The sequence below is a fragment of the Chenopodium quinoa genome, unplaced genomic scaffold, assembly GCF_001683475.1.
Source record: "Chenopodium quinoa cultivar QQ74 unplaced genomic scaffold, ASM168347v1, whole genome shotgun sequence".
NCBI classification, from domain to species: domain Eukaryota; kingdom Viridiplantae; phylum Streptophyta; class Magnoliopsida; order Caryophyllales; family Amaranthaceae; genus Chenopodium; species Chenopodium quinoa.
The window spans coordinates 2,044,071-2,058,964 of record NW_018744301.1 but is presented as its reverse complement, the minus strand read 5'-3'; the positions used below and the strand labels follow the sequence as shown (position 1 = coordinate 2,058,964).

Genomic DNA, 14,894 nt, shown 5'->3' with positions numbered 1-14,894 from the left:
TAATTTGGACAACCGGTTTAGGTTCCTTTTTAATCTTGTTATTAATTCAAGTGATCACTATATTTTAGAATTATATGTTGCATTAATATTGAACCAATTTAGCTAAATAATAGTTTGGAGCAAATTGAATATTTGTTTGCATGCCTTTGAGATCGCAGGAATCATTTTTCACTATAAGAATCGAGTAGAGGCCAATACGGGCGAATGTGACTCCATGACTCACTTCGTACCATCATCCCCGATCCTCCTTTCGTGGTTTCGAACCATATGGAGTTAGTAATCTTATGGATTATGAATGGGGTGTAACCTTCACGGGTCAATCGTTGTTGCCTATCGTTGTCCCTTATCGTGGTTGCCTTTTTATGATCCGTGAACGGTTTACAAGTTACTTAAAAACTTGTTGGCAGCTCCCTACTTTATTTGTCCCTAATCGTATTATGTCAATTCCCACTTCCTAAGAGTGCCAAGCATATTCACCACATGCTTTAACGTAGGCGCACTTCGAGCGACGCCTACAACGTTTTATTTTTGACTTAGCGCAAGATGATAAGACTGCCACCTGGCGCTAATAGATGTCGCTTGGCGCTAACAGCTGTTGCCTGGCACTGGTGCCTGTTGTTTGGCGCTAACTCTTGTCGCTCTCGACATAAGGTCTTTTATTTCGAATGGGACTTGATTTGTTTTCGATCGATTTCCGGACTATTTTCTATAAATAAGGGTCGTATCTCCCCGTTTTTGTTCATTCACCATCACCAATAACCCAGAATTCTCTAATTCTCTCTCTTCTCCCTCTTAAGCAATAATTTATTCTTTCTTTCTTTAGCTTTCTAAACTAGCTTTTTCACAAACACCATACCTCACTCATTAGTTCTAGACACATATAGCCATGTTCAAAGTTGCCTTCGCCCTAGACGTGAAAGGTTGATAATTTATGAGGGTTTGGTCCCAAATCCTATTTTAATTCTTTGATTAGATTTATTATTTATTGTTTTCCTTAAATTTACTAACGTGTGTAATTTTTTTTTGATAGAAAGAGATATGAGGCATCTAAGTAAGTAATTTAATTGTTATTCTTTTGATATATAAATCATGCTTTGATTATTTTAGATTCCTAGTATCATGTTAGGATGTCTTTATGAATCCTAGTATCATGTTCAGGGTAATAACTAAGATTTCTAATATCATGTATGTCTCTATGGGATGCTTCCTATTCTTTCTAAAATCATGTTATTATCATGTTAGGGATGAAGACTTGATCTTTATTGCTTAGTGACATGCTAGGAGTTGTTATTAATCTTGTTAGTATCATGCCTAGGATCTTGCTAATATTATTATGCTTTGAAAATATTTTGATGATGATGATTATTATTATGTTGCTTATTATTATTATTATTATTATTATTATTATTATTATTATTATTATTATTATTATTGTTATTATTATTATTATTATTATTGTTATTATTATTATTATTATTATTATTGTTATTATTATTATTATTATTGTTATTGTTATTATTATTATTATTATTATTATTATTATTATTATTATTATTATTATTATTATTATTATATCTCAAAAACAAAAAAGTCATACAACCTACAATAAATTAGTGGGAAGCCGAGATACAATCTGGGCCCCCACTCCTCTAGCTATAGCAAAGCCTACCCTAGTAAAAATATGAGCTGCAGCACGTGCTCCAATGTCTTGCATCGTTGAGAACCTCTGAATTCACTTAAGCAACGCAACATCCTCCTTCTCTAATTCACCAAACGAAGAAAAGGAGAAGGGAATGAACCCATATCCAATCGCCTGACAACGAGCCTCATACTTAACCCACTTCCGATGAGTTGCATCAGCCATAACCCGTCCAGGAATAAAGTCAGATAGCCCCGACTGTGTCAAAGGAGAAGATCCCGTCAAATCTACACAGACATCGCGACCACGATCCCAAGAATAAAGTAACACATCAGCAGGTCCGAGGGCCTCGTCGTTCCCTCCAGACAATCCAATGTCAACTTCTTTCCTTGCTGAAATCCCAGAACGATAGCAAACATCAACTAGGGTATCCCGAATAACATTATGTCTATGTTTAATACCCACGATACCAGCACACGACACCGCGTGATCGCCAAAAATATCCCCTGGAAAAACCCTCGAACAAGCAGAGCACGGTGTTGAGGCAGAGAACAACGGAACACCCAATCGGTAGCACAACACACATTGATAAGTCTTTGCGTTCATAGTCTGACCCAATCCTGAAATAGGAACGGCTCGAAGCCAAGCAGACGTGTGATCTCCCTGCTGAGATTTCCACAATGCTGATAGACGAGAGGATAATGAAAAGGTGGATTCTGCAGAATCGGTAACCTTCGTGAAATATATATCTGCCAATTTCTTCATGAGTTTCGGGGCAGCGACCTCACTACGATTACTTAAAAAATCAGACTCCATCGCGCCATTAAACAGACCCAAAGCGTCTTCAAAAGCTCGACCATGAACAACAATGTCAGCATGTCGTAGAAGCTTTGTCTGCAACCTAGTAGACTGTAACCGAGAAGCAAGAAAAGCATAATGCCGAATATCACCTGCAGAATAAACACCAAGCCCTCCAAACGCAAATGGTAAAGTGGCAAGCCGCCACTGGCAATCGCCAAACCCAGGTCCTGAATCAGTAACAATACACTCCAAAGAAGATCAAAGAGCCCCGTCAAAAATGCGCTGAGCCGCCTCAAAGGTACTAGGGGGACAAGTACGCAACGCAAAGTAGAGTTTAGAAACTCCGGTACAAGCCCTAAGTAACAATAGCTCACGCTGAGGATCATCCGGCGTAGCAACCTTATCCATAAGCGTAATGGTCTTGGTCACCCTATGCATCACAAGCTCACTACTTAAACCAGAATCAGAACTAGCAGGACCACCAAGCAACTTAACACCACGCAAAGGTCGAGCAATGTTAGGTGGAAAGACACCCACTGGCCTGCTTCGGGGGTCTTCTGTAGGCCAGAAAACTTCAGTTTTGTCTATTATTATTATTATTATAATTATTATTATTATTATTATTATTATTATTATTATTATTATTATTATTATTATTATTATTATTATTATTATTATTATTATTATTATTATTATTATTATTATTATTACTTCCTCCGTTCTTTTATTATTGCACCACTTGCCTTTTAAGGAAATTTCACAAATATTGCACCATTTCCATTTAAAGAAACAAAATATGTGTGTTCACACTGTAAATATCCAACATACCCTTACTTTTTAACACTTGATTCTTTATTTTATGTTTACATTACATGGCCTTATTTGTACTTTTACCCTTCTCTCTCCTCTTTTTTCCCACTACCAAAAAATGTGTGCCCAACATTTATGGTGCAATAATAAAAAAATGGAGGAAGTATTATTATTATTATTATTATTATTATTATTATTATTATTATTATTATTATTATTATTATTATTATTATTATTATTATTGTTATCTGATCACGCCTTTTATGCATGTTTAAAGGGAATTTGTACTTGTAATCACGCTTAATAAGATAATTAATAATTTTGTTTAGGCTAATATGATTATAATTCAAGTGATCACCAATAATAATTTTGTTTGTGCATTAATATTCAACCAACATAGATTAAACAGTTTTAGGGTTAACTTATTGATGCATGTTAGTCAGAAAGCGCACATGAATATGAGAAAAATAAAGTAGAGGCCTATTATTAGGGCAGATTCAATCTCTTTTAGGTTGGATTTGTACCTTCATCCCCGAATATCTAGTCATGGTTTCGGACCACTATGGAGTTAGCGATCTCATGGATCGTGAAGGGGTGAAACCTTCACCCTGTGAATGGTTTACAAGTTCCTAAAACTTGTTGCCAACTCTTTTGCTCTAGCTTCCTTCCCTTTGGACGCCACCAAGCTTAAGTGTATGATCACAGTGGGGCTCAAGTGTGGGATGCTTGAAATATTCCCTACGGTTCCCTAGAGGAATTCCGGGCAAACTTAAACAAAGCATCCGGCCCAAGGGAGGAATACCCTGGTAAGAAGGACAGTGCAGTCCGCATACCCAAGAAATGCTCAAAACTCCTACAAATACTCGGACATATACTAGTAGAAAAAACATCATTTGTAACGCCCTATTAGTAACTGACATACATTACGTTAGTTACTATAAGAGTATTTGTAACTGACATACCTGACGTAACTAAGGCCAGTTACAAAAATCCGGTCAACAATAGTCTGACCAAACATTAGTAACGGGTGTAGAAATGGCCTGTTACAAATAGTTGCTCAAAATTTATTGACCTAATTAGTTGTAACAAGCATTAACAAGGCTAGTTACTAATGTGGGCCTTGGTAAATTCAAAAAACACGACTAAGAGGCCCAACTCTATCTTAGCAGTTATCCAATTTTTTTCACCCTCCTTTAAACCCTGTCATCTTCGTTTTCAAGATGTAACCACAAGCCACTACCTTTTTTTTTATTTTTTATTTTTTATTTATTTTTTATTTCCCATCCGCTCTCTCTCCTCCCTGTAGAAATCCCATTCCTTTTTCTCTCTCCTCTAAAGCTACTCATCCATGGCTAGCAGTTTTTTGCTCCGAAGAATCCGAAGGTCGGATATTAATTCCATAATTGGTAGTGATTTGCAGGAATATTTTCGTACAAGTCTCAATTTTATTCACTATAATCCAATTCTGGATGGTTTTATTGTGTTTCGGGTATTTTACACTGAAAATTAGGGCATATTCATATCAATAACATTATCGAATTTGACTTATGAAACTAGTTAATTTGAATTATTTTGTTTGCTGAAATTTTATGTTAGCATAAGTTGTGAATTTTCATTACTGTAGTATCTGATTGAACATTTCGTTTCACTACTAAATGGGTATTCTCTACTCAACTTTAATTGTATCATCACTCTTTATTTCGATAATATTAAGGTAAGATTTTGATTTTTTCCCCCCAAATTGAGTACTGGCGGGCGATTTATGGTATGATATGGGTTTGATTGATGAATATTATAGATCTTAGAGATAATTTATTTACATTGTTATGTTTAATATATGCTAATTTTTAATTCAATCGTGAAAATTTGGCCTTTAATTATTCTGTGTTTGAAGCATGATTTTGAGTTAAGTGATGTTTGGCGAACACTCTTTGATAATTTTATTTGTATAATTTTGAGTTCAGTGATGGTTTTGTATTGCTGATTAATTATATATAAAAAATTGAAATTAATCCTGTGACATGAATCTACTACACAATTTAACTCTAACTAAGCTACATTGAATTGAACATTTTTATTGTCGGCACATAAGAATTCTGTCAAGCCATAGCTAACGACAGTAATCTGCTACAATAATCTAAGTGAGCAATCAGAATGAGAAAAGCTTCGATAGTGAAACGATAATATTTAGCTACTTGAACTTAATATCCCTATTTGGTTAGTTTGGCAACTTATCAAATGAGAAATAAATGTAAGGTGGGATGTTGATCCATGTATTGGGTTAAGTCCTTAAGCTCTAGCGATGCGTGAAAGGATACAATGAAATATCATGGCCATTATCATTATTTTTCCGTCATTAAGTTAATATGTGCTGATTGTTGGCCTCTTTGACTAGTTGAATCCATATTTTAACTCTATAACAATGATAGTATGTAGCTTATTCAGTTTAAATAGTATATGTGCAATGTAATGCTTACTTGCTAATTAGAATATTGTAGCTTTTTTTTTAATGTTAACTTGTAATTTATTTAATGTGTTGCTTCTCTGCCATTGTATTAGCTTGATCAGATTTTATCGGTTATAGCTAGTTTTTTGTATGTGATTATTTTGATTACATGACTTGTTATCTAATTATGGTTGTTTGTTCATCTCCACTACATATTTCAAAATCATATAAAAGAAATAAAGGTATGGCATTATCTTGATTTTGTTGTTACACATCATTTAGTTAATCGGAATTTAAATGAATCTTCTTACGTTATACTACTCAAGATTAATTTAAAAAAAAAAAACTCTTTTGTTATAACTAGTTGAGTAGTTTGTGCATTTTCTATTTTCCATTTTCCATTTAATACAATAAAGAGATGATATTAGCTTTGTTAATGTATCATGCTTAACTTGTCCTAGTCAATGTAAAGCTCTATGGTGTTTGATAAGTATTTATATATGATATTAACTATGAGCTATGGTTCTTCAATTATATGTATTCCCCTATTATCATTGTTATCTTGATTAAACTGAATATAATTATTCTTCGTTCTTGAATTCTGCATGGATTTTACATGGAACATATTAGTCTATTCATTTTAATTATTTTGTTTGGAATTAGTACATTGCTAGTTTTAGTGACAACTTCTACTTTGAGATTAGAATTGGAATGATCTCATGATGAGATTATAAATCTCTCAAAGGGATCCTGCAAATTTAGCCAAATTGAAGCTCTTTCTCTTGTAGGTGAATTATTTGATGACATAGAGAAGCAACTTGGTGAAATGAAGAGCTTAAAGCCTTAATGTGAAGTGTTAGTGGAGTGAAACGGTCTACTTTGATATGTCTACTCTTAGTGATTAGTGTTTGCAAAGGATTTAGAGCCTTTGCACAAGATGAGGTATCAAATGGAGTCTCACATGGATATTGGCACAAATTTGGTGTATGCTATGTTGGCATGGTCTCTGTCAATTTTTTATTCAAGGTACTACATTTCGAGCATTCATTGTTTATCATGTGACAAATTATGCGTGTTTTACTTAGAAATTCATTATAAAGAAACAGGAGTTATACTTTAGCTTAGGTGACTAGAATTTGTGATCATATGCTTGGTGAATTGTAGTTGTATTTATATATTTTTTTTCCAATTGTTTTATGTTGTGGTGCCTTTTTCCTTAAAAATCGTTAAGCTAGATGGGTGAGCCTTTCATTAAGTATTATGTGGTGGTCTTGGTGGAGTTGTATATTTAAATTGTGAAGTTAGCTTCAAACATATAGTTACTGGGAGCCCAATATCTAGTATGTAGAATGGGTATTGGAATGTCACTGGAAATTTTGTTACTAGTTAGAGCTAAGGTGTACCAATGCTTTAGAGAAATATATTATTGAAACAAAATTAGAGCTAAGAATACTTTAGAGAAATATCCTACTGAAATGTGGCGTCTAAGGACTTGACATTATGGGCACTGACCATAAAACTATGTATAGTTGTTCTTGTCTATGGATTTGAGTTTTGGCATCCTAAATTATAAGGGTTTGACACACATATTACGTCTAGTGCATTCCTAACATCTTAGTTTTAGTGAACTGCTATTCGTCGTTCGCAAATTACTTCCCATTTTTATGTGTATTGACTATTTTGCCCTTGATTGTTTTAATTCCATATAAGGCTCCACCATGACTCACTTTAGCTAGTAAAAAGTTTAATATTATTCCCGACCCCTCACTTGTCTTTAAAAAATCCCGACCCACCAAAAAACCCGAGACCACCATTGTACGGTAATTCCGACCAATTTTTAAAAAATCCCGAGTGTGGTAGTCGGGGCCCACTATTCACGATGAGCGACGACAACTTTAATACGCCGGAGCAGTCGTCGGAAGAATCTGTAAGTCGTAGTTTTTAATTTTTTTTTTTTTTTTTTTTGGACTTCCGCCCATTTTTTCCGGATCCTAGGGGGGAGATCCGCCTAAAAAATCCGGAAGATCCTCCAAGGATTCGGAAATTCTAAGCGGATCCCCACATACGCCTGGAATTTCCGGATCCCAGAAAGATCTTCCGGATTTTTTAGGCGGATCTCCCCCCTGAGATCCGGAAAAAATGGGCGGAAGTCCAAAATTTCGTTTTTTTTTTTTTTTTTTATTTTTTTATTTTTTTTATTCTTTCAAAATTCATAACATTATTTTTGCTGATTTTTTTTGTGAGTATTATTATATTGTCTTAGTTATTATTATTATTATTAATTATGTTTATATTTCTAATGTTTTTGTTATTATTATTATTATTATTATTATTATTATTATTATTATTATTATTGTTGTTATTGTTGTTATTGTTGTTGTTGTTGTTGTTGTTGTTGTTGTTGTTGTTAGTACGATTATTATTATTATTATTATTATTGTTGTTGTTAGTACGATTATTATTATTATTATTATTATTGTTATTGTTATTGTTATTGTTATTGTTATTGTTGTTGTTGTTAGTACGATTATTATTATTATTGTTATTGTTATTGTTATTGTTATTGTTGTTGTTGTTGTTAGTATGATTATTATTATTATTATTATTATCATCGAATTTTTTATTTTTATTTTTATTATTATCATTTTTGTTATTATTCTTATTATTGGTATTATTATTATTATTAATATTGTTACTGTTGTTGTTAGCATGATTATTGTTATTGTAATTACTATCACTATTGTTGTTACTATTATTTATATTATTATTTTTATTATTATTATTAAGGTTGTTATTATTAGTATTATAGTTTTTGTTATTAATAAAAATATTAGTATTATTATTAAATTTATAATACTAATATTTGCCTCATTTGTTTGGTTTATTGTTAAAGGATTCGGAGGATGAAGAAGGCGGTGAAGGGGTGGATTATAGTGCAAATTTCGTGACAGACAAGGTTTTTCGAACGTTTGATGAAGCAGTTAGTTGGGCGGATGCTGTTGCAATAAATCTGGGATTTATTTTGGTGAAATCGTCTTTCAACAGACAGAGGGATGGTCGACCATATCGATATTTAAGATGTGATCGGGGACGCAGGAGTAAGCCGAGAGATCTTGAGAACACAATAAGGACACGAAAACCAAAGCCAATGGTTGTCCTTTCTACATCAAGATATCTTACAATTTTGTTGACGACTGTTGGTTTATCACGGCGAAAAATGATGTAACTGGGACCCACAACCATCCAATGATTGCGTATCCAGAGGGGCATCGTAAAATAAGCGGGTTAAGCCCGGAAGCGAAGCAGGTTGTGCGTAACATGACCAAGTCTAAGGTAGCACCGCGTAACATCATGGCGACTATTGCCGATCAATTTCCTCAGGATCATCTAAACATCAGACACATCTACAACTGCCGAAATGACTTCAGAACCGAGATGTCAGATGGGAGATGAGTTGTTCAACAGTTTCTACATTTGGCTAGACAGAGTCAATATGTGTACTGGGTATTGTCGATAATGACGTTTTACAGCACGACTTCATGGCGCATCCAGTCATGATAGACATCCTACGGACGTACCTGTATGTGATCGGTATGGGTTCCACATACAAGACCAACCGATACGGAATGCCGTTCTTTGAGATAGTTGGTGTGACACCGACAAATCAAAATTTCCTCGTCGGTTACATCTTCATGCGCAACGAGTGCACGACCAGCTATAGATGGGTTTTGCAGAGATTGAGAGACTTGATCGGGTTTGATAAGGAACCGTCGGTTTTCTTGACTGATCGTGAGCTGGGGCTAGTTGCGGCATTGAGGGAAGTGTTTCCAGGGACCTCGCAGTTACTTTGTCGATGACATATTAACAAAGATGTTGAGGCTCGTGTCACTGATATGTTCAAAAGCAAAAAGGTTGGTGCGACATTCAAAAACGGGAGATGGAAACGTGTGATGGACGCTGCAACCGAGGAGGATTATGAGGCTGCTGTAGAGATGATGAAACTGAAATGGGCAAGTTATCCAAAGGTGATAGAGTATGTTGAGAGGACTTGGCTTTGTCATAAAACAAAGTTTGTGACATTTTGGACTAACCAAGTTCTTCATTTTGGCAACACAAGCACATGTAGAGTTGAGAGCCAGCATTCGGCCGTCAAGATGTGGTTTGATTCTTTGACAAGTTCGTTTTTTGGTTGTTGTATTTGATGTATGTATTTTGTTGTATTTATGTTTGTTGTGAATAATAACGTTTTTTTGGTAATGTGCAGGTTCTTTGGATACCGTATGGGCCCGAGTTCATTGTCACATTGGTAATCAGATCATCGCTATTCGTAATGATTTGGAGGCATCTAGGTCGAAGATTGGTCAGAAGTACCGACAATTGCCATTGTCACGTATTAACGGCAAGGTGTCTCAGCATTGTTTGAAGATTCTCGACAAGGAGACGAAAAGGATGAGGGATCTGAGTTATCATGTGTATGAGCGTTGCGGATGTGCATTGCGGGTGACCCATGGTTTGCCATGTGCTTGTCAGATACATGAGTCTTTAGCTCGAGAGACGGGCTTGTATAGTAGGCAAATTCACCAGTTCTGGAAGACTTTGGTTATCGGCAATGGTAATGACGGAACAACGTTCGGTAATGACGCGACCGAGGACGCCACACATTTTCGAAATCTGATGGACGAGGTACTTGGTAGTGACAATGCTGTTCTACGAAATGTGACACGCATCATTGAGGAAGAGCTACATCCGGATCATGATAACCTCCAAGAACCTCATATCAACCATAGGGTGCGTGGTCGACAGAGGAACAACGGTACAAGACGTGATCGGTCTTATTTCGAACATGCGATTCGCCGAAACAGTCACTCTGGTCAACGACAAGAAGGTATGATTTTGGTATTGTGGGTTTAATCGTTTTTCATGAGTTCTTGTACTAATAACTAAACCCTACATATTTGCAGAAGATGAATCAGACATCACCCAAAGCTGGTATCGACACTTGATTCTCGGACCGATGTTGCCTTTCATCACAGGGTGGAAAGATGTCATTGGCGATGGTAACTGCGACTTTCGTTGTGTCGCCGAGTTCTTCTTTGGTGATCAAGGCCGATGGTATGACGCTCGAGAAACAATCGCTAACGAGGTCCTTGGTTATCCATCCCCGTACGAGAGGATTTACGGGCTTGGAAGGCTTCAGATAAATGTGGAGCATATTCGATGGGACGGTGGGGCGGTTGATGCTCGTCATTGGATGGTTGCAATTCAAGATTTATTTCCCATTGCTACTTGGTTCAACGCAATGGTTATTATTCTCGGTGTAGGCACCGTACCAACGTGCTTGTACCCATGTCTCACTATCTTGCCGTTGCGGGCTCGAAGAGGAGTCACGGCACCACAACGGGAGTTTGTCATCGCTACAATTTCTGCGTCACATTTTATATTGCTTGAACTTGCACCAGATTCCCCACTTCCCCCTATTGCAGGTTGGTGGACCGAGAACCACGAACCAAGTGTTGAAGGTTGGGATCACCGTTATGTAGCTAGAAAGAACATGTGGGATGCGTTAACTAGACAATAAACTTATTGATGTAACACGCATGTATGTTGATGACCTCCATGGACCGACCCATCCACTGCAATTAAAAAACAACATATTAAATAAATCACACGTTTTTCTAATCATAATTACACATCATAAAAACACAAGTTCTTACGTAATCCGTGTTAGTTCTCTCTGACAGTGTGCGACTCTCATGCGATGACGCAACTGGAGAAACACGAGGATGAGAAAATCGGTATAGACACTGCATGTACCCAGGACCGACCGTAGGACCACCACCACCAAGTCTGCTCAGGGCACCTAACACCACACTGAAAGACATACCGGGAACAAACCGAGTCCATATCATAGATGTCAACTCTGACGGAAATTCAACTCGATACATCTTCAAGTTCGTCGGCCTCCTTGCCTTCTCAGACCTGATGATGGCTGGGGGAATGCCCTGAACGTATCCAAGCTGTCGAACCACTCGATCAGGCATATATGGCTCAATGATGCTACGATACTGGATGCAGCCAATGAAAAGAGTAGCAGGCACGCGTCGTGCTGGATCAACTCCGTACGGTAGCCAGTTCACCTCATTGTCAGTCAGATGATCCAACCTAGCATGAAAAGCGAGGAGGCGCTCCATGCTCTTGTTGGGGCACCCCGATTCGACATCCCAGGCGGACGCACGCGGAACAGTAAGCTCTCTGGTCAAGGTCCCCTGCTGAGGCCTAAAACACGGGAAGTACTCGTAGATCCATGCCTGCAGAAGCGTAAGACAGTCGGCGATAGAATCAGCATCTTTTCGTGATGCTGTACCCAACTGCCGGTACATGTATGCTAGCACAGCGGAACCCCAGGAGTAGTCACTAATCTGACCGTCCTCAACAAACAGCTCGTTGAGGAAGGAAGGATGAGTACGGTTTCCACCTTGTCCAGAAACAAACATCCGCCAAGAACTAACCACAGGTACGCCCTGTAATGGAAACTGAAGGGCCTCTGCGCCTCCAAGGTCGACTCCACGATTCTATCAGTAAGCACCCCACTTCCCTGCCACACGGTTTTAGTACCGCACTTCTCATTCAGCTCTTCCGCAGTCATATCCAAGGTAATCGAGCACGCGTCACGTAAAACGTCCGTGCTAGGAGTAGTGGAAACCATGAAACCGTCGACACGGAGCCCTAGAATATGATACACGTCATGCAGCATGATCGTGATCTCCCCAAATGGCATGTGAAACGAGTTCGTGTCTGGCTGTCATCTCTCAACAAAAGAAGAAATCAGGGGCCAGTCAAATCGCCGGAACATGATCCCGGGTAAGTGAGATAGACCACTGCCATCAATCAGTTCCAGGTGCTCCTGCGGAAGACGAGCGCGCCAGTTACCCAACTCAGTACACAACTGTGTCCTGCTCAAACACCGCAGAACATTTCTCTCCTGCCCACCCCATAGATATGCAGCCACGTGACCCCCAAAACTAGGAATGACAGTACCATCCTCAAGCCCACCTGGCATCCGCCCCCGAACCACCCACGACTCAGACGAGCTGGTAGAACCTTCACCTGGTTCACTACTACTACCATATCTCCCATGGTCACCCCTATACACAGCACGGTAATCCTGAGGGTCGTACTCTGAATCTCGACTAGCATGACTAGCTCGCTCATCGTCGTCCTCTTCGTCAGATACAGGAACTCTACCCGACGAGTACATGGGGGCGCTCATGTCTGACTGATGCTCCCCCGACCAAGTACGAGCAGACCCATACTGCTGCTCACGGTGAAACGGTGCCTCCGAAGGTCCTGCACCACCTAACTCCCTCCTCACTGATGCATTCAAACGTCTCGATCTTGCATGTCGAGCGCCCGAACCCTCAATCTGCATTAAATAAGTAGAAAATATAATTTCATTAATACTTACACACACAACTATGATATCAACCTTGAATCGTTAATATTCCAATTCCAAAATAATAGCAACAATACATAACAATTACAATAAATGAAAAAACAAATTACATAAACATAACAACATTACATAACAATAACAATAAATGAAAACAAAAAATAAATAAACATAACAACAAATAAAAAAAATAAACATCACAATAATGCATAACAATAACAATAAATGAAAAATAAAGTAAATAAACATAATAATAACAACAATACATAAAACAAAATAAAAATAAAAAAAACAAAACTAAATATAAATAGCTTCATCAAACAAAAGAAAAAAAAAAGAATAAACAAACACAAACAAATTAAAAAAAATAAATAATTATCACCAAACAAAAGGAAAAAAAAACAAAACAAAATATAAATAGCTTCATCAAACAAAAGAAAAAAAAAAGAATAAACAAACACAAACAAATTACCAAAAAAAAAAAACCATCACCAAACAAAAGAAAAAAAAACAAAAAACAAACAAAGACAAAATACAAAAAAAAAACAGAAAAAAAACAGCTTCACCCAAAAAAAGAGAAAAAAATTCAACAAAAAAAACATAAAAAAAAAACAAAAAAAGAAAACAACTTCAGCAAACAAAAGAAAAGGAAAAAAAAGAAAAAAAAAAAACGGAAATTCCGGAAATTTCAGGCGGATGTGGGACTTCCGCCCGGAATTTCCGGAAATTTCAGGCGGAAGTCTGGGTTTTTCAGAATTTTTTTTTCCTTTTAAATTACAGCAGCAAAGAACGTAATACCAACCTGCTCGCCGCTGGAAATGCCGCCCCCACGACCACCGTACGTAAGCCTAATGCCTCTCCCGTCCGCCATACCCAGATTCTTGCTTTGATTGGTTTTCGTACGTTCTTCGTTTGATTTTCAAATTTTTAGTTTTTTTTTAAAATAAATTTCTGATTTTTTTTTTCCTCTGAATTTTTTTTTTCTGAATTTTTTTTTAAAATTCCTTCCTTTTTTTTAGAGAGAGAAAGTTTGAGAGAGTGAGTGTCGGGGTTGAGAAATGATTTGTGAGTTTCGTAACTTTTTCCAAGTATTTATATATGAGGGGCAAATTAGGAAATTCAATAAAAAAAATGCGAGCGTCACCTTGTAATTTGTGAACGACGTTTAACAACACCCTAGTTTTATGCTCATGGTAAGATATTCCTTCTTTGTTGGATAAGACATTGTTTGACCAATAAAAAAGAAAGGGAAATTTTTTGTGTGTGAATCTAGATTAGTTGTTGAGAATATGTTATTTCAATGCATTTTCTTTTCATTTTGCTATCTAAATTTTGCATGCCATGTGTATTTAATATCTCTAAGATATTTTTGGTATGAAAGGTTACTGAATTCGGTCAAAACTAGATTAATATCTTGGGTGAAATACTTGAACACATATTCTTCAAAAAGGGACCTATAGATTTTATCTCTCTTAAAGATGTGGGATTAAAGGATCAATCTAAGCTGTCTATGTTGTTTTGGGGGGTTTTGTCCCTCGCTAGAGTTACGTCACAAAGATTGGTCCGACTGAGCTGTACCTGCAAAAATAACGGAGACTTCGGATGGTGGAGCTTCGCCTCCAACGGTCAAGTTAGTAACTTGAAAAAGAATAAAGCGTGCGTAAATTTAGGTGGGGATTTGCTCGGATTCCAAGCTCAGGTGTTTCTCTGATGAGAGAGAAAGTTAGTTGGTGTAATAAATGATTCAA

General features: G+C 37.0%; 1 protein-coding gene across 1 annotated transcript; it reads left to right on the top strand.

Annotated features, from left to right (window-relative positions):
• The first annotated feature begins 4,280 nt into the window (after positions 1-4,280).
• LOC110695509 lies at positions 4,281-11,309 on the top strand. Its single transcript, XM_021872735.1, has 5 exons — positions 4,281-4,633; positions 6,485-6,722; positions 8,590-9,872; positions 9,961-10,581; positions 10,658-11,309. The coding sequence occupies exons 3-5, from the start codon at positions 9,590-9,592 to the stop codon at positions 11,272-11,274; spliced, it is 1,521 nt and encodes a 506-aa protein (XP_021728427.1). The 5' UTR covers positions 4,281-4,633; positions 6,485-6,722; positions 8,590-9,589; the 3' UTR covers positions 11,275-11,309.
• The last annotated feature ends 3,585 nt before the right edge of the window (positions 11,310-14,894 follow it).

What these genes read in the sequence shown, in the direction of transcription:
- LOC110695509 (XM_021872735.1), top strand. Translation starts at nt 9,590, where the DNA reads ATGTTCAAAAGCAAAAAGGTTGGTGCGACATTCAAAAACGGGAGATGG. An exon ending in GTGGTTTGATTCTTTGACAA is followed by an intron (nt 9,873 to 9,960) that starts GTTCGTTTTTTG and finishes GGTAATGTGCAG; the next exon opens with GTTCTTTGGATACCGTATGG. An exon ending in CTCTGGTCAACGACAAGAAG is followed by an intron (nt 10,582 to 10,657) that starts GTATGATTTTGG and finishes ACATATTTGCAG; the next exon opens with AAGATGAATCAGACATCACC.